The sequence below is a fragment of the Anser anser genome (assembly GCF_964211835.1).
Source record: "Anser anser genome assembly, chromosome: 3".
NCBI lineage: Eukaryota > Metazoa > Chordata > Aves > Anseriformes > Anatidae > Anser > Anser anser.
This window is the reverse complement of record NC_139722.1, coordinates 87,320,913-87,339,868: the sequence shown is the minus strand read 5'-3', so window position 1 is coordinate 87,339,868 and position 18,956 is coordinate 87,320,913. Positions and strand designations below refer to the sequence as shown.

Below are 18,956 nucleotides of genomic sequence, written 5' to 3'. Positions count from 1 at the left end.
CCAGAAAGCTTTGTTTACAGGTCCTTCCTGATTGAACTGTGTAGATGCTGTTTTAAGTGAAGCTGCTGACCTCCACTGCCCATTACTGCCACAGCTGGAGAACCAGGCTGCATAGCACAGAGACTCTGTACCACTACGAATTTCAGAAATTAAACCCCACATCTTAAAATGTCCCTTTGGAAATGAGGGGGCTGTGCAGAAGTATCAACGCACTTACCAACGCTTTTGGAAGCATGCATAGTGCCATTTTCTGCGCTAGCTGTAGTTTCCAAGCAACATGCATGCAGAAAAAATATCCAAGGTAATCTGATCTGAAAGCAAGAAAGATGTGTGCTACTGCTATAAAATCACCAATCCAAAATTAAGGATACAATTACTTGGCATGGTCAACAGCAGATATCCTTTACCACCAGTTTCCTATACCAGCTAGGTCATTATCTTTCACCATAAAGGAACCAATATTGTCGTCAAGTTTCTTTCCTTAGTCAAGAAAACATACTTAAGGATTCTTCACTACCTTGGACATGCTTCCCAGGTAGCCCTTCACTCAAAATTTCATTCTATCAGTAAGTGAATAATCTTATCAAATGAAATAGCTGAATTGCTAAAAAGAAAAACGAAAAAGGTTGGATTTTAAAAAGGCTATTAAATCAAATTATACCAATACCTATCTTTAAGTAACTTATAATTCACTGATGTTAAGCAAACATTGTTTCTAGGACTCTTCATATTAAAAATTGAACAGACTTCAGTACAAATGCATTTTTTCCAAATCTCAGGTATTTGCCAGCAAATACACTTGGGTGACCATTTTCCAGCTATCACACAGAAACTAAAAGGAATGAAGTCGTCCAGCTCGCTGAAAGAATGCAAGGTTCAATAAAGGATCTCAAAAAAGGATGCATTACAGAGAATCTGAAGTACATAGCACTCAGCAGAAAAGCAGGCTTGCTTGGTTCTTTTTACTCATATCTGTTGAGCTTTACTTTTATATAGATATATATGTATATATAAAAGATTTGCCATATAAAACATGGCTTTGGCAACTGTTGTTTAATGCCAGGATTTTATACACAAGGAAAATGTTTTTTTTTTTCATAATCTGAACAGGTACTTTTTATAAGTCTGATGAAGGGCATAATATACCGCAGCAGATGTTTGGTGCACTGAAGCTGGTGTTGATTTTTAGCATTTGGTTTTCTTTCAAGTTTTATTATGTTTAGTATTTTGTGACTAAATCACAAAATGTGGCTCGCTACAACTAACACCACAAAATTTGTCCATACTTTTTGCAGTTATTTTTTCCCCCCTCATTCCATTTAAAGACGCTTCAGGCCTCAGAAGCATATTAAAAAAATCTCTGACGATATCTCATTTGGAGACAAAATGTGTTTCACAACATATATACCATTTTAAAAAAAGATGAAAAAAATAGGGTCATCTCTCTTAGTCAGTTTTCAGGTATTGATAGTAAAAAGCAAGCATTTCTATATAAAAACATGCCATAATGAGCTTCTAACACAATGAGCTACAGAAATAAATGGCTTCTTTCTTGCTACAGAAACCACTAATGAAATAGAATGAAGCAACGATAAAATATTCCTCATGTATGACACACTTATGCAGAAGACCCATTACTGCTGATCAGGCTGGCAAGATGGCCATCAGGAGAGGGGAGAGGAGAGGGAGGGAGGATGAAAATTTTAAGCTCTGATAATTTTGGCAACAGAAGGAGGGACTAAAGAAAAATGCCAAGGTCTTTAGAAAAAAAGCAAAGCATTATGAAACTAATTCACACTGACTGTTTTACTGACCAAAATGAATCAGCTTAAAGAAAGAAAAATGATGATTTTAAACAACTGTTTGAAGAAAAGACATTTCTCTCTTTATAATCTTACCTGCCAGTGTTTTCACATATAAAGTACTAAAATCTCATATAGAATTAATAGGAATTCAGACTAGAAAATAGGTCCTTTGTTTTCAGCAGTAGTCCTTATATTTCAGTCTAATCTTTAAGACTGGCAAAATGGATTTGTGACAAATATTTAATGTTGAGATTCTGGGGTACGTTTCTTTTACAGGATTTTCAAAATACATTCTCATCTGTTTGAACGCAGATACATCATCATAGAGGAGACAGTGCATATATGAGAGATTTGTAGTAAAGTTTGAAGATACACAATGACCAAGGTCTCAAGATAATACTAACTTGGAATCCAGGTGCAAGTTTTTTTTTTTTTTCCCAAACTGTACATGTATTTTTAAAAAGATACAGCCTTTCAAAATGTTTATATATTGAAGCGTATTCATTAAGATCAAACACCTATTAAAAACAGTAAAATAATAGCAGCAATATGGGAGAATATCTGAGCCACATGAACATTAATAAAATAAAAACAATTAAATATGACATATTACATTACTCTGATGTTTGTTAGGTAACAATGATACTTGATACAATTACTTATGCCAAATCATTAAAGAATGCGGTTCATAAGTTCAGTATGTGAGCAATAATGGTGCATACTTCAATCTAAGTTACTGTTTAAAAAGAAGTGTCAAAAACGAACTTCCACCAACACTGTTCTGGAGTGCTTCCTGAAGAACTCATCTGAATCTTTTTTTCAGGTTTGGACTGCGATCATTTTTGCTATAGGAACTAAGGATGTTTTTAAATATGAATTCCTTAAAACTAGTCTTATATTTTATTTACATTATTCAAAGTTTTCTTTTCCTTCCAACAACAAAATGTGCAGGAGGATTTACTACATGCTATACAATGTAAAAATAGACTTTAAAAAGCCAGAACAATGTGAGTAAAACTGTACAGTGTTTGTTCCCTGCTCCAGTTCATTGCACTATTAAGAAGTTAAAATGGATGAGTTGTCATGCCCGGAGGACGTACTGCAGGATCAGAAAATCCACACACACACAGAGGAGGTAAATGCCTACTGGTTTAGGTATAGTACCAAATGGAAAAAAAAAAACAAAACTGAGTTATATCCATGGAAAGCTTCTCATCACAGGAAGGAGCACAGTTAATTCTGAAAGGCAGCCCTCTTCATGTAGGACACAGAACTGCAAAAGACCACAAATACATTTGGATAAACATCAGTGAAGTTATTCTGTAAAAAAGTGTATTGCATATACTAAAAACAATTAAATGTTGAATCCTACCCTATCAGTAACACAATAAAATCTAGAAATTAGTTGAAATTCACAATTAAGATACCATCTTCTTCTCAGAACGGAATTAAATGACACAACCCACTATTTTTAACTAATATTATCCAGAAATGAGTTAACTAAAGGTCATGTCTTAAACAGTGCTTTTTGTGGCGTCCTATTAGAGAACAGAACATTAAATACAAGGTGACACATGCAGTTATGTTTTAATATGCACTGACAATTTGGGATTCTAATTCTAGTTTCTAAATCTGGTGCATGTACTTGAATCACACACAGTGGGAAGACAAGACATGTCCTTCACGTGCTTCTCATTCCTGTTTCACATACATGACAAACCTCAGAGCAATCCAGCTTTCAAACCAATGCTAGCACAACACAAAAGCAAATAAAGAAGTCAGGTGTAACAAACAGAAACTTCAAAGACAAGTAAATAAATCTTCCTGTTATATGACATACTGGAATACTTTACGAATAAAACAAGGGTTAAGTTCTTGTTTTATTAATTTAAAACAATAAACCTTTTTGTTTGTTTGCTTGTTTGTTTTGCCCTTACTAGAAGCCTAAAAGATCAGACAAGTAATAGGAAAACAAGCTGCAAGATGAAAAATGATTCTACTTTCAAGACATCTACATTCAGAAAAAAAGCCTAACAGAAAATAACACTACACATTTCATCTATGTTATTCACTGACAACATATAGCATATTATATTTAGCACTATATTTTTACATTGCAATTAAGGACAATTGGACAAGAACACAGAGCTTAGTGATAGATCTATCTTAAAGCAGTTTACTGTCAAGATACATCTGATTTCAAAAGCATTTATTTTAGCTATCGGTACATGCATACATATATATATACACACACACTAATTATGCTTTTAAGAATGTTACAGTTATTTACACTTCATATTTCCACTTGAATAGAGGAAAAACAACCTTGCAGGGATACAGTGAATGATTTTTTCACAGTTTGTGTACTGTACTGGTAACAAATTCTATCCCAAAATTATACCACTAAATAAAGTTAAAGCTTCAAATTTTGTAAAAACTAAGTAAAAACTAATAATCCTGAAATAACATATCTAGATGTGATACCAGACAACTTATCCCTAAAATTTTGATTATGTACATGAAATGTATTGATTTGCTTCTTTAGTTCAATTTAGGTACCCTGACTTTCTGCAGATTTCCTCAGATATCCCTCCTTACCTCCATAAAAATAAAATTAGTTAATTCCCATTCCCACTATGCCTTCTTCAGCTTCTATTTTAAATCTGTTGTGAACCCCAGCAGGTTATCCCCATACTGTTTGTTCTTCTCATCATGCCCCATCAGATTCTCATCAGATTGATAGGAGCTACTGTAAGTATACCTACTGGCATGCAAATACTTAAAAGCTAAGTGGCCAGCTGGATGTTGGATTTGAAATGCCAGTAGCCTTTAGCCCAACAGAAACAGCGATTTCTGTCTTCTACATAAATGCAATTCCGTAAAGTATGTTTGTGAAATGCATTTTTTTTATTCCTGCAACCCTTCGCTTTGTCACATGAGGATGAAATTGGCAAATATTAATCATGAGCCCAAAGAGACAGACAACAGAACTGCACTGAGGCATTTTCTTCAGAAAACAACCCAAACTTGGATACTCCAAGGAGTATAATAATAGTGGCAATAATGCTACTATTTGTTGCATTATTGTTCTTGACAGATAAATCTTAACAAACAAAGGGATTACACTATACAGGCAAGAAGAAAGACCAAAAGCTTCTGGAAAAAAAGAAAATCAATGGATATAGTCAATAAAAACATGCTTTCATCTAAGGATTTAGCACATATTCTTGTTGTGACTCCTAAAAAAACAATGCAACTATAAGATATGACAAGAATATCTCCATCTGTGCTCCCCATTCTACAGTTAATTTGTGCACAAGTAAGTTTGCTTGCATAGGCCTTTTAATAGAAACAGATGCAATGTTTTCAAAGCACATTGCATTTGCTAAACTATCAAAAAAGATCAGTCGAAAGACGAGGATAATCAGCATTTAAATGCAGTCAGCTATCTAAGCTGCCAGCTTCAATCTGAAAGTGTGCTTTCTAAGATCAAGAATTGAACAGTGCTGGTTTGACTTCATTGTCAGCAAATGCACCCCCACCTTCTTTCAAATCTCAGTTTCTGCTTCATAATCCCTAGTGGTAAAATATACTAATAATATTAATGTATTAAAAGAATCATATACAGAAAAATGCAAGGACAATTACAACTGCTGATCAATTCCACTTTAAAATATACTTCCATTCTAAATCTGTAAAATGTAGTATGAACCATACGCTGTTGGAAGAACTACTACATACTTGCAAAGCAAATCACTAAGTCCCTTACCCTTACTTTTTGTTGCTAAATTCAGAACAAAAATGTTCACTGAAAAGGAAAACTACCCCTTCCCCCCCACCACCAATTAAGCTAACCAAAACAACCCTCAAAGAATTTTGTTTGTACCAGGAGTAACATGAACAAGAGAAGTTACTGCAGTGTACAATATCCTGCACTGAATGTGTACATGGGCCAGCTTTTGGAAACGTACCCCTGAAGAGGTACTCCGTGTGGAATGGATCCAGGGGAGAGCTAATTGATCCCTGGAAAAAGGGACTTACATATATGGAAAAATTAAGTGGAATACATATATATAATATATTTATTTTTAACATTTTGGGGGACACAAGGGGGCAGCAGAAATTGGGAAAAGATGCTTAAAAATAAAATAAAAAAGCAGACACCTGAAATCATTTGAAAACTAGTAAACCTGTTCAGAAATGCATATGAAGTTTTCTTCCTTCCTAACATAAAAAGGGTAATGTCCCAGCATAAAGAGCTCTGAGTTGCATTGGCTTTTTTCATTTCTTTGTTATACCTCATTTGCACAGCCAATGTTCTGAGGATTTCTCCTTCCAGTGTTTCAGATGCATTAGCTGACACTTTTGCATATTGCAAGTTATGAAAAAGAAAAAAAATCCACGGTAACACAGAAGGTCAAGAGCAGATCTAGCTGCAGATCTCTCTTTCAAGTTGCAGCCCCGTGCCCCAGCTCTTGACCAAAATGCCTTGCCAAAACAAAGTTACTCGATCATCATTAAATGAAGATATAAAGTATTAGATGACACATATGGTGGGGTTGGTGTGTCCTCCTACGTGATGCAAATTTAGTCTTTCACAAACTTTATAATTATTTTTACATTTAGTTCAAAATATTCAAGATAACGCTTTTATAAAACACTAAGAAATTCTGAAAAGAGAAACAAAAAGAAATTGAAGCAAATTTATACCAGAACGGCAGCACGAAGATTCCTTGTAAAATTAACACTTACAGCTCGATCTTATGATTCCATTCACCTTCCAGGTTCACAGCATTCTTCTTTTATTAGTCCCATTATATTATGCCAACAATACTACGGAAATTGTTAGAATCTCTTTTTCACTGATACTTGTTCTTCAGCTCTTGATTCTAAACAATCAAAGTAGCTTTTCAGTGGTAACTGACAATATCTGGGTGTTTATTACTAATTCTGCAGACAGATATAACACCCACGTAAGACTAGCATGTTCTATTTTTTTTAAGAAACATAAAATAAATAGTGACATTTTAAGAAAATCATTAAGGGTCTTTAAAATATTTATTTGCTGTGTGAAATGTAATATAGAGTTGGAAAGCTCATAACTATGCAGACAAATTCCACTCTAAATTTTCCATAAAGCTACACAATTCCTATTGTCACATATAATTTACTGCCTGCTTTTTGTTGGAAGATTGGGAAAAATAATTCTCAAATAAAAAAAAATAACATTTTAACTACACATCTTTGGCGATATAACTCACAAGTTTCAAAAATTCATTTCCTGATTAAAGCTTAATAAAAAGAGATTAAATCCATTCAGTGTAAGACAATAGCTGTCTCACAGAGTAAACAAAGGCAAAATGGATATAATTATCACTACACCATACAGACGATTACTGGGTCCAGAACTTGTTATCCTCCAATTTCTTCTGGAAAACAAATTTAAACCCCTAAATCCTTATAATCATTTTCACCTTGCCCAATACATTTTTAATCATTCCAGTGAAAAAAAATGGACTCTTGAAAAAGCAGGTCACTCCTTTTATCTTTAAATTCAGGGGATAGGCTGGAATTTTAGATACAAAAGCTGAACTGAAAGTTCTTTCGAGTGATTCTTTAGAATCATCTGATCTCCCTTTAACAAGCTCTAAACATAACTTTTGGACAAAAGGCAGGTGTCTGGAAGTACTCTTCCATGTATGAAGTCTCAGTGAGGCCTCAGGCCAGAAGCATTAGCAGCAGAAAAAGTAGAGAAACAGATCCCAGTTATTTCTGAAGTTATAAGATTTTGCCAGTTCTACAGGATACATCTACATCATAATACAATGCTGCCAGGTGAGCTAGAAATATTTAACAATCTAAACATAGCAATACAAAGCTCAGTTAAGGCTACAGTGACAGAAAGAAAGATTCTGTGCTTGGTAACTCTGTTGGCCATTGTGCAAACAAACCCCCAGAAGAGTGAGAAAGCCTTAGCTCCTGATTACTTAATTCAGTAATCATGGTAGCCGAGGGGAAGTCATCTCCTCCTTTCAGTATGAGTAATGTGAGCGAGAGATTACTCTTCAAACTCCCATCATTTGTTTTCTACAATTTAGAGATAACAATGCTTCCCTGAAAGTATACGAAGAACTGTTTGATCCAACACATTTAATGTGAGCATGAAGTTTTTTGTTAGTGCAATTAGCTGGTACGACACTCCTGGTGACTTTGAAGTCATGAGCGTGCAGAAATGGGAATGAGCATCAAGCTTCTTAGATCATCCTGCTGTATGTCCAGCTAATCTGTTTTTACAAGTCTTCTATGCAGAAGATTCCTGTTTCCCAAGGCATCCATTTCCTTCTCAGTATCCAAGTAATTTAAAAGCTTTTCTAGATAGCCATTCTTTAAAAAGAGGAGATGCTATAATGAACACTATTCATTCAGTTTCTACCAGATGTATTATGATGAAAAGCAAACAGCTTTAATTACTGCCAATAGGTCATCCTCTTGGGTCAAAAATTCTGCTTCACAGAACTAAAGCTTAGTGCCATCACCGTTAAAAAAATCTTCAGCCGAAGTGGCTCTCAGCTCATAAGCAAATACATGTCTAACATAAGAGATTTTTAGAACGGCTAAGTAAACAATGGAGAAATCAAAGGAATCAACTGAAAGGACCTCAGCGTTCTTTCCATATGTGGTAGTTCTGCAATGCTACACAGAAATTAGAAATGAGCCTCTTTCAACAGGAAGTCTGTGGAAGCTTCTAGAATACTGTGTGGCTCTCTTTTCAGTTTTTCTGAAGCAACAGCACACTGAATTTCATCCACAACTTTAACCTGAAAGTACTTTCAAATCTCTTTGAGATGTGTGGTTACCATCTTTGTAAGAAATAGAAAAACCTTTTAAAAAACACATGGGAGAAATCAAGTCAAATTTTTATATTTGAAAAAAAATAACAAGACTTGGAAAGCATGATACCAAAAGAGATGAAAAATTTTGCAATGTATGAACTTGAAACAGAACATTATATATGCTTGGGTGGCAAATAAAATGGCATCCGTCATACCTTCTGTACACCTGTTTGTTTAGATCTTGGGAGTTTGATGCGTATTTAAACACTAAAGAAAATGGGACCACGCACATGCCAATGATTAAGTAAGAATGTAAACATTTTTAAGATCTTGGCAAAAAATCTCAGAAGAAAAGCGTTTAACGTCCTGGAAACTACCTGGAACAACTCCTTAGAGCTAAAGCAAGCAATGATTTTCAACATCTGGCATTCTGTTAATAAAAACAATGCACTGGAGGCTGGAAAATAATCCATTACTACACAAACTTTAAATAAACTTTAAATAAAAGTTGAAGAAGTTTAAACATGTAAGTGTAAAAAATAAAATAATATTGATCAGAAGGTAACACTTTTTTAAACAAATCTATAAGCACTTAATTTAGCAAATGCATTACGATACATAGTTTGAGTTCACATTCTGTATAACACAGGTTTTTAACTACACCCACTCAATTTTCTAAGCCAGACTACTCTGCTATTGCTGATGTCATTCAGCTATTGAACATACATCACATGCTTTGCTATATTGTATTATCATGAACAAAAGAAACACTTTTTATTTATGAACTATATGCTCACCAGCCCCTGACATAATGAGAGCCTTGTGTGATAAAAGAGCAACATAATTCACGATTGCTGCACAACTATTCTTTTCAAATGCACCTTGTATGTTGAATAAGTTCATTTCAAAAAAAATAAAATACTTGGCTAGGAAACATACTCACCCTTTAAAATATAGTCTGTTAACAAGCCTGGCACTTTCTCACTATCCTCTTTCATGGCATGAAGGACTGAAGTATGAAAACAAAACCAACAAAAAACGTTTCAGATATTTAGTCATAAATTGAAGACAACACTCCTCAAAAAAACAGCGAAGCTGTTTCTACTGCTCATACAGGTATTACATATCATACTTGCAAGAAAACCCTCCACCTTTCACTTGTGTAATTCTCACTGAACTTCACAATAAATGAATACCAGAGACCTATTTTACATGGTTAATTAATTACAATGTTATCAGTCATGACAACAAAAAAAGCACACCCCCATGAAAAATGTTGCCTAAATGAAATCACCATATTCAAAACTGAAATACAGTAACAACTGCTGGAGGGCTGGAGATCTTAGGTAAAAAAGCACGCTCCATTACTTAATTTCTCCTCCTTTTATTCTTCACCTGGAATCATGCAGTAACGCCATTTTTCTGGAGAAACACTGCTGTAAATGACTGGCTGAAAATGCTCCCCCTCCAAAACAGTGAACATTAACAGCTGTAGCCTTGAAAAATCATAAATAAGACTGAATTTGGAGTTCACTTAGAATACTGTCTACGTGCCATTTTTTGAGACTGGTAACAAATTTAAACTGCCCATCCTTGCATATTTCTGAAGAAATAACAGTGTTTGTACTAAATCACGGGGAAGGGCACAGTCTCTAATCAAAATGTTCCAAAGAGAATCAAATCTCAGAGAGAAACTGTTGGAATGATAAACTAAAGGATGAAAAGAAGGAACAAGTTTTATGACAGGTGTATATTTGTGCTGAGTCACACAATACTCGCATGTAGTTAGGTATCTAATATGTTTAGCCTAAGCTGCCTTCTTAAAACCCCCATCTCCTTCAAAATAGGAAGAAGGAAACTGTTTTCTAAGCTTTGACTCTGAATTGCAGCTGGGTGAGATATCTGAAGCATTCTAAAGCAAATTACACAAATATTCTCCTAGATGACAAGGAGTTTGTTCCACGGATCTTTCCCGATCTTTTCAAAGACTCAAAGGAAACTAATCCTGAACGTGATTTAGGTGCCAAATACCCCTTTATGCTTATGGAAAAGTTTCCTGCCCAAGGTTGTATCTGCAGAACATGAGGAAAATCAGACTACCTAGGGCTATGTGTGTTAGAGTGATTCATGGCTTTACCTACTTTTTAGAGCTGTTCTTTTTTCAGGAATTTAGTAGATGTGCACTGCAAACAAACACTGCCTTAGTTAAGTAATAAAAATGTTTAGAAGGCATTGGGTTCTTTTTTACCAAAGAGGATTCTGCATTTACCTCAGAGAATTCCCAATTCCCTCAAAGTATTCTTATTTTGAAGCTTTTAAAGCTGTTGTCCACTCAAAGTTTACAAATACTACAGTTGATTAATTTACTCTCTCCAATAGCTGCTTATTAGCTACAAACAGTAACTTTCAGAGAATTACTGTAAAGACTACACTGAAGACTTAAGTAGCCCTTGCATATTTAGACATCTAGACACTCTTAAAGAATACACTAAATAGCTTCCTGGTAGACAACAGAAATTCAGTGTAACTGCCTGTTGTAGATTTGAAGGCTCAGGGAAGGATCTCATCAGTGTATTTAAATCCCTGAAGGGATCATGCAAATGGGATGGAGCTGAGCTCTTTTCAGTGGTGCCCAGGGACAGGACAAGAGGCAATGGGCGCACACTAGAGCACAGGAAGTGCCATCTAAATGCCAGGAAACGCTTCTCTACTGTGCAGGTAATAGAGCAATGGCATGGGTTGCCCGGGGAGGTTGCAGTCTCCCTCCTTGGGGATCTTCAAAAGCCATCTGAACATGGTTCTGGGTAACCTGCTCTAGGTGGCCTTGCTTGAGCAGGGGGTCCCAGCCTCCCCTCCAACCTCAGCCATTCGGTAATTTCTCTCATTTAAGTTTAATACCAATCACTGTATTAAATAAGAAGATTCAAATTTTACGTACTACATCTCTTACGGTTCAAGAAGTATGTAAGCATGTAAGAATGTCAGGAATTATTTTTACTGCTGGCTTATGGTTCAAAATTTAAAAGTGGCACAAAATTAAGCAACTTGACATGTATAAGCTTGTCTGCTACTCCATAGTCAAAAGCAATGACAGTTCTTTAAGTGCTCTTGACATGACTGAAAGAACCAGAGTACAGAATTATCCTGAATAGCAGAATTTCGTAAGCTCCAAATTCTTCACGTGAGCCTGAACTCCAAATATAATGAGTGTTTTATTCCAACTTCTATGATGAAGCAAGACATGAGTGTTTGTAACTACAGCATAAGACAAAGCTTTGGACAACGCTTTCCAATATTTATTTTCTCTTTCCAGGAAATGAACAACCAGTTTCTCACTATCCTTCATCCACCTATGCAGCTGAAAAGTAGCTTAAGATGTCATTAGATTCAAAGCCCTGCAGTGTGATATGATCAACCTTTGGGCAACCTGACAGTGAAAGAAGTCCCTGCCCATAGCAGGGTGGCTGGACTACCTGATCCTAGTCCTTTCCAACCCAAACCATTCTATGCTTCTATCAAATACATCAGGACATTTTATCATCTGTTTTTAAACTGTTCCTATAAACCTCAAATGAAGTAGATGCCATTGATTCCCAGAGAAGCTCTGCTGCATTTAATCACTTTAATAATTATATATATATATACACATATATTTAAAGATACAAACTTAATTTTCATTTAAATTAGAGTAAAACACAGACGACTTAGAACGGATAATTAATTTTGAGAATCTGGCCTAAAAAAGATGGGAAGAAAGGTCTATTTAGAACACTCTTTAAACTCAGGCTTGGTTTACGCTTCCTAATTACTAACATTTATTAACCAATCTCCACTCCCCCCCCAAATCACCAACAGAGAGAAGCAGACTATCTTGAAGGCAATCACGTACAATTAAACTATTAATCATAAGTGTTCCAGCATTCAAATTTTTCTTTAAAATTCCCTACAGTAACCTCAGCAAGTTTAAACAAAAAAGGGTATTTCAGGTTCTATAAGGTAGCAGAAAGACATCGCTGTTAATTCCATGACATATGGTAAAGTATTTCCATAAGGCTCCATCTGTGGAAATAATATGCAAATCTTTGCTTTCTGATACATGCAAGTTTTTAAGCCTTCAGGGTTTCAGAAAATAGCTAGAAAAGCAATATTCTATGAAGGCTCAGAAGACCTCAGAAGATGAGGAAAAACTGGCCAAAATGCATGGTTAAAAATCATGCAAATTTACATAAATACCGTAGAGAGAGAGGGAAATAAATAACTGATTCACTGGTTGAAGTAACCACGGTTCAAAATAAAAGGAAGACAAGATCAGTGAGGGGAATTTCATATGCTCACTTTTGGTTAATGTCTGAAGATCTTCAACAGATGGGGGTCCATTCTTCTTCTCATATGGAATGACGGTCGTTAAATACTGTCAAATGAAAAACAGAATTACATGAAAGTCCTTTAATGCTATTTCTGTTACTTGACTTTTGTGAATGCTGTAGCTATTAAAATTGCTAGCCACAAATAAAAGCTTTTCAAAAGATCATATTTCACAAATGATTCTACCTCTCATACCCCAAAGCTATTATCACAGAAGCCAAACTATTTTTTTTTCCAAATTACATAAACATCGCTTTAAAACCCCTGCAGCTAAACACTAAACAAACAAGCAAAATAAAAAAAAAATCCAACAAACAAAAAAGCTGTATATAATATCAACTGGGTTTCTTTCTCTGAACCTAGAGCACAGCAACAGTAAAACCTAATAGCAAAAATCTCTCCTCTCCACTTTCCAGATGTCAACCCCAAGTCCTTCATATATTTAAAGCACTTCTTACAAAAGCTGGAAGAACAACCACCTCAGCACTTCCCCTCAAACAACACTACAAAATGCAGATGGACAATATTCACATGAGCTTCTAAACCATTGTATAATATATTATAAGCAAGTGACACCAGTCATATCAAAAATCAGAAAGTAATTCTTCCCAGAAAGGACATTTAAAAAAAATAATAAAAAAAAAATATTTCCAAATAAATATTTATGTTGCCTTCAAATCACTTGGGAAACCGATAGCCATCAGCTTTCCATCAGCTTTTTAAAGGATTCCAGAGCACAACTGATGGAGGCTGCAGGGGATACATGAAATAAGGTGTTCAGGTTTGTCCAAGTGTGTTAATAAGTATTCGAAAAACTCTTCACACTGCTTAACTCTAAGTACATGAAACACTCCCAGGATCTTGAGTGTTCCCAGCTCTGAGGTTGATCTGTCCTCTGCACAAAGTAAAATAGTCTACGCTACAGTTAGGTGAAAATGAACACAGACACCTTTCACCTTCTGACCTTATATACTTCCAACCAAAAGGCACAGAGCAAGCCTAATTAAACATGAGAACCTGTAATTTGGATTTTTATTTCAATTCTCAGTTTTAATAGTAAAGTACATTAGCAGATAGTATCAACCCAACTCCATGTTTCTTCTGTTTACTCTTTATTGAAACCTTTCATTCTCATCAGCTTTTCAACAAATATAATTCATATTTTTTTTCAGGATTTTTGTATCTGGAGTACAATCAAGATTTCCTTTGAAATTCTTGAAGTAACCCTGTTGCTCTAAGACTTATTAACTGAATTTAGGCTACATCCTACTATGCAGCCTTTATGAACGTATATTCTTAAAGAGGTCTGCATTTCAAGAGTACTGAAATCACTGGAATTTTTCCTAATGAGAAAGCTTCCTGAAATCTCCCTCAAATCAATTTTTAAGAATTTAATTGGAACCTTTTTCTGGGTTAACAGATACGTGGTAGAGGATATAGCAACCTTTAATCTCATTCGGTTTGAGAGATGTGATTCTCCATGTAACAGTGACAAAAGACATCTTATACCAGGTCTCCTTTTGTAGCAGCAGCAGCACTTCAGCAAGAGTCAAGTGTAACTCGGGCTTTGGAGAAGAGGTTTATTTGCAGAGGGACCATTAATGTTGCCAAACCCAGCCACAACCAGTGGGATCACACACCTCATGTCCAAGCATATCCTTTGCCTAAAAGCTGGACAGACTTGCTCCTGTGTAACTTAACGGAGCACACTGTATGGGCTGTGCTGACACCTCACCAGAAACTTCATGCAAACACAGGGCAATTTACTCCTTCCCTACTACTTTAGCATTTTCTCACATCCACCTTGCACAGCAGAGGGAAGTACACAATGCTTCCAAAGTAATCACCCAAGAGGCAGTTTTCAGTTTCTATTCCAGCAGATGTAAACAGGTATCATTAGAGATTTGCATTATTCCTAAAAGTAAGAAAATCAATAGCTAAATATCAGGCTGTTAAATTTGCATATGTCAGAGATGAAAGTAGATAAATCAACTCAGAAATCAGATCTCTTGCTGTCATTTCCAGCCTTCAGAATAAAACAGTGTTCTACCCTTTACCTACCCAATAAATTACTGCAACATGTTTCACTGGACCAAATACACAGCCCCTGTTCTCCTTCCCCTGTAAACTCTACCTACCAATTTTCCTTTACAATGAAGAAATCAATGATCAAATAATTTGTTTCCCCAAATCACCTTGTTTTTCTCACCAGTACTTTCCTGGTGTAAGTCCTTATGACAGCACTATTAAAACTCATTCATTGAATTGCTGTGTGAAGGATGACATGTTTTGAAAAGGAAAAAACAATGTCTCAAGCATAGCTTACTGACATGCCCAAGTGTTAAATCTACTGTGACCTGTACATTTTTGACACAGATTTGACAATATAATAAGCAGCAATTCCCACTGTAATCTGTAACCACACATAAAAAATGTTCAAAATGCCTAAAAAATGAAATGAAGATGACTAGCCTGAAATTCCTTCTGGAGATATGATCACAGAAAGAACTGCCAACATTTTGATGCTTTTTATGCAGTTATTTTTTTTTCTCTCCTCCAGCTGCACTATCAGATGGGAACTGGTGGCTCTCACTGGAAGTTTCTCTTTAAACTCTACCATCAGTGAAGATGCTGAAAAATTTTAAGTCGTTTTTACTCAGGTCTCAAAGACAAAAAGAAGAGAAGAAGACTAAAGTTTTAAAAAGGAAAGTACCTGCCTACCTGTCAGAATAGTACTACCCAGAAAATACTAAAGGTGGCAAAATGACTGAAGAGAGCTCTGAAATAACTGAACATGTCAGGAGCTTTATGCTGTGATTGAATGGGTAGGAACTTCTACCTTGTAAGGCGTACAAGAAATTGTCCACCCTTATGTTTTTTATTCAACAGAACTCCAGACAGTTAACTCCTCCCAGCTAGCAGAAAACACCTGAACTTGAGTTTATAATGAAAACCCTGAAAAACCACTGAAATATTCTGAGAGCTGCACTAAACAGAATTAGATTAAACTCAGCCATTATTGGGCATATAATGATACTTTTTCTCCTTTCTAATTTGCTGCAGTAAGAAAAAGACACCAGCATTTTAAAAGCAGGGCTGCAGTTTGGTAAAATGACAAAGGAAAAACAAACAAGTGAAAAACACAATAGGTATTACAAGCACAGGAGCTGCAGGCAAAGTTTCATAGCATTACCTAGAAAGCATTTACAGAAAAAAGCTCTCTCAATTAACAGACTTTAAACAAATGCCATAAAAAATGGGCTTCCAGGACTAAATCAGGAAAGAGCTGGTATCACACTTTCCTACCTTTCTCCACTGTTTTTCATTTTAAGCTCTTGTTATTTCCATGATTGGCTTTAGGATGCGGGAAAGGAAAACAAAATATATCCCAGCTAACAAGGATATAGTACAAGATAAATAAGAGGAAAAGCACAACCATTGTGATGAACATTATTAGTAAGTTAACTGGAAGTGTTAACCCATTAGTGACATTGTAAATAAATGAATAAGATCCTTATGCTTAAAAAGTTAGGAGACAGTCCAAGAAAAAAAGGTGAAGAAGTCTGAGAATCAAAAGAGGGACTAGCACAGCTGCGTATGTTCACTTCAGGAAAATATATTATAGTTAAAATAGCTAAAATTCTGCTGTTCACCTGTATCTTTATTAGTAATGGTGAAGACAGCAACAACAGCAAAAAAAACAAAACCAACCAAACAAACCAAAAAAAAACCAGCACAGCTATAACATGACCAGAATTGAGATAATGTAAGGTGATAAAAATTCTGTTGGGTTAGTTCTATGCATGTGTTCAAGATCCCCAAAGCAGATGATAAATAGCTGCATCTACGTATGCATTCATGATCTTTTACATATACACCTTGCTAGAGAAAGAGGCTAAATCCATGATTTAATCTCATGATTCAGGAATGACTTTAGAGCTGTCTAACCTCCTGAACCTATCTGCAAGATACTCCAGCCTTCCAGACAAAGGCTTAATCAGTCACGACTCCTAAGCTGCTGGTCAGTTTGTTGCCCGAATGGACTTTGGACTTCTCACGAAGAAGAAAAAAAAAATCTCACTTGCCCCTCTTACATAATTACACAAACTATAATGAGTCGGGTATGTGTTAAATAATGCAAAATACCAGCATTTTGTAATGTGTGCTAAATACATAAATGTTACAGTTCTGTAATATAGTTAAGTATTATTATGGAATAAATAATAGAAATCTTAATACTTAGGTGTATGTAACATCTACAGTGATGCCCACCGAAGCTGGGTTGCTGTGCTGTAACCTTCAACATTGAAATAGTCATTGAAAACCTGCCTTTGGCTTATGTGCTTTTATATCAGTAATCTGTATTGCATACATTTGGCTGCTTTTAGCATCATGCAGTTTTCAATGGCAAAAGGACATACAATATAGTTCATGCATTTTGCAGATGTTACTCAGTTTTTAAACATATCAATTCTGAACATTAGAAGAAAAAAAACATTTTTTATTCCATTGTAGACATTACCAAAGTCCTTAATGCTGAAGGCTGAAATGGTGTTTTTAACTTCTTATATATTCTTCTATTGGATATTAGATTTTTACAGACATGCAATATATCTGAAATATGCATTATGCCAAAACAGACTTTTAGTCTGGTGTAACAAATAAATAACAAATAAGGGTTATTATTTCAGTGCATCAGGACTGAACTGTCTCCAGCTGTTGAAGAAAGAAGGAGAGACTGTTGGCTGATCAGAGTCCTGAGGCAGGGAAAGACTACGATGCCAACGTTTTTACTCTATTTCCTCTGTCTTGGCATTTATCTTCAACTACTGGCAATTTTCAAGATCTCTGCTCCTACCAAAAGTGCAGGCAAAGAATAAGGAAATAGAGGATAGCCCAGCACCTGTTTCTCTCCACCCGAGTTTCCAAACGTGTGGCGGAAGCCATTCTGTATGACATTTGAGATCCCTTCCATGCTGAAGCGCTAAAGGTAGTGAAAACATGGCAGAGAGAAAAAAAAAAGGGACAGAGAAAAGTTCAGAAGACTATTAATCAGCATTTATCAAGACTACAACAGTAAGACGAATGACAAAGACAAGCTCTAAGGTGTATTTCAGCACATTTCTGATTTTTCATTCAACCACTAAGTTTTTATTAATAAAAAGCAAATCTAATAGTATCAGCTATAATGTATATCTACATAAAAACATTAATTACATTTAAACAAATCCTCACACTGCAGACCTTTTTTTTTTATTTTTAAATTTGAGACTTGTGTTTTAAGGTTCGGTGTCTCGTTTTTAAATGTACAAAGCAATATTTTTTCAACTTCAGTTCACGGTACAAGTTCAGTTCACAGTACAATCTCCTTTATTTTTGTTTGAGCAATATACTTCTAAAACTACTGATACCATTTTTTGAGATTTTAAGCACCTATCAGAAATATTGTTCAGAGGCAATCATTTCAGTTTCTACTTCTTTAAAACATTTAATGCCTTCATGCTTCCTTTTCCACAACTGAAGCAACAATTATTTGTCAACAGTATTCCCCATTTTTTGTCATATGATAAAATACACACAATTGGTTCATAAAACATCCATATTAATTTCAAGCTCCATTACATAGAATCCAATTGAAGGAAAATTGATATACAATCCAACCACAATTTTCCTCTTGCACTTTGTAATTTTTTCCTTGCAGAAGAAGACAAGTAAAAAAAGAACAACTTTAATGTTTAAAGTTAAATATAACATTCAGCAACTGGCAAGAATATAAAAAGAGGAAACTGCCAAGCTGTTGACAGAGAGCAGTATGATGTGCACACTTCAGCACACTTATTTGAATGTGTATCTTTATGAAGAGGGGGAATAAAATGTGCTGGAATACCATATTCATTTGCTTTCTAAAGCACAATGAGGTCAGTAAATAAAGACACAGATGTTACCAAAGCTA

The 18,956-nt window shown here is 35.3% G+C and overlaps 1 protein-coding gene across 2 annotated transcripts in view; it reads right to left on the bottom strand.

The window, feature by feature from the left end:
- Window positions 1–1,973: 1,973 nt before the first annotated feature.
- The window catches only part of FEZ2 (fasciculation and elongation protein zeta 2), a 30,110-nt gene continuing 13,127 nt past the window's right edge, over window positions 1,974–18,956 (bottom strand). Inside the window, exons 6-9 of one of the 2 annotated variants that reach the window (XM_083830092.1) lie at window positions 17,907–17,987; window positions 12,974–13,049; window positions 9,582–9,647; window positions 1,974–3,078 (exon numbers count right to left, since the gene is read on the bottom strand). In XM_083830092.1, the coding sequence (XP_083686218.1) occupies window positions 3,062–3,078; window positions 9,582–9,647; window positions 12,974–13,049; window positions 17,907–17,987 (240 nt within the window). In that variant the 3' untranslated portion in view covers window positions 1,974–3,061. The remainder of the gene's footprint in view (window positions 3,079–9,581; window positions 9,648–12,973; window positions 13,050–17,906; window positions 17,988–18,956) is intronic. The other variant, XM_083830093.1, reaches the window with a different exon arrangement.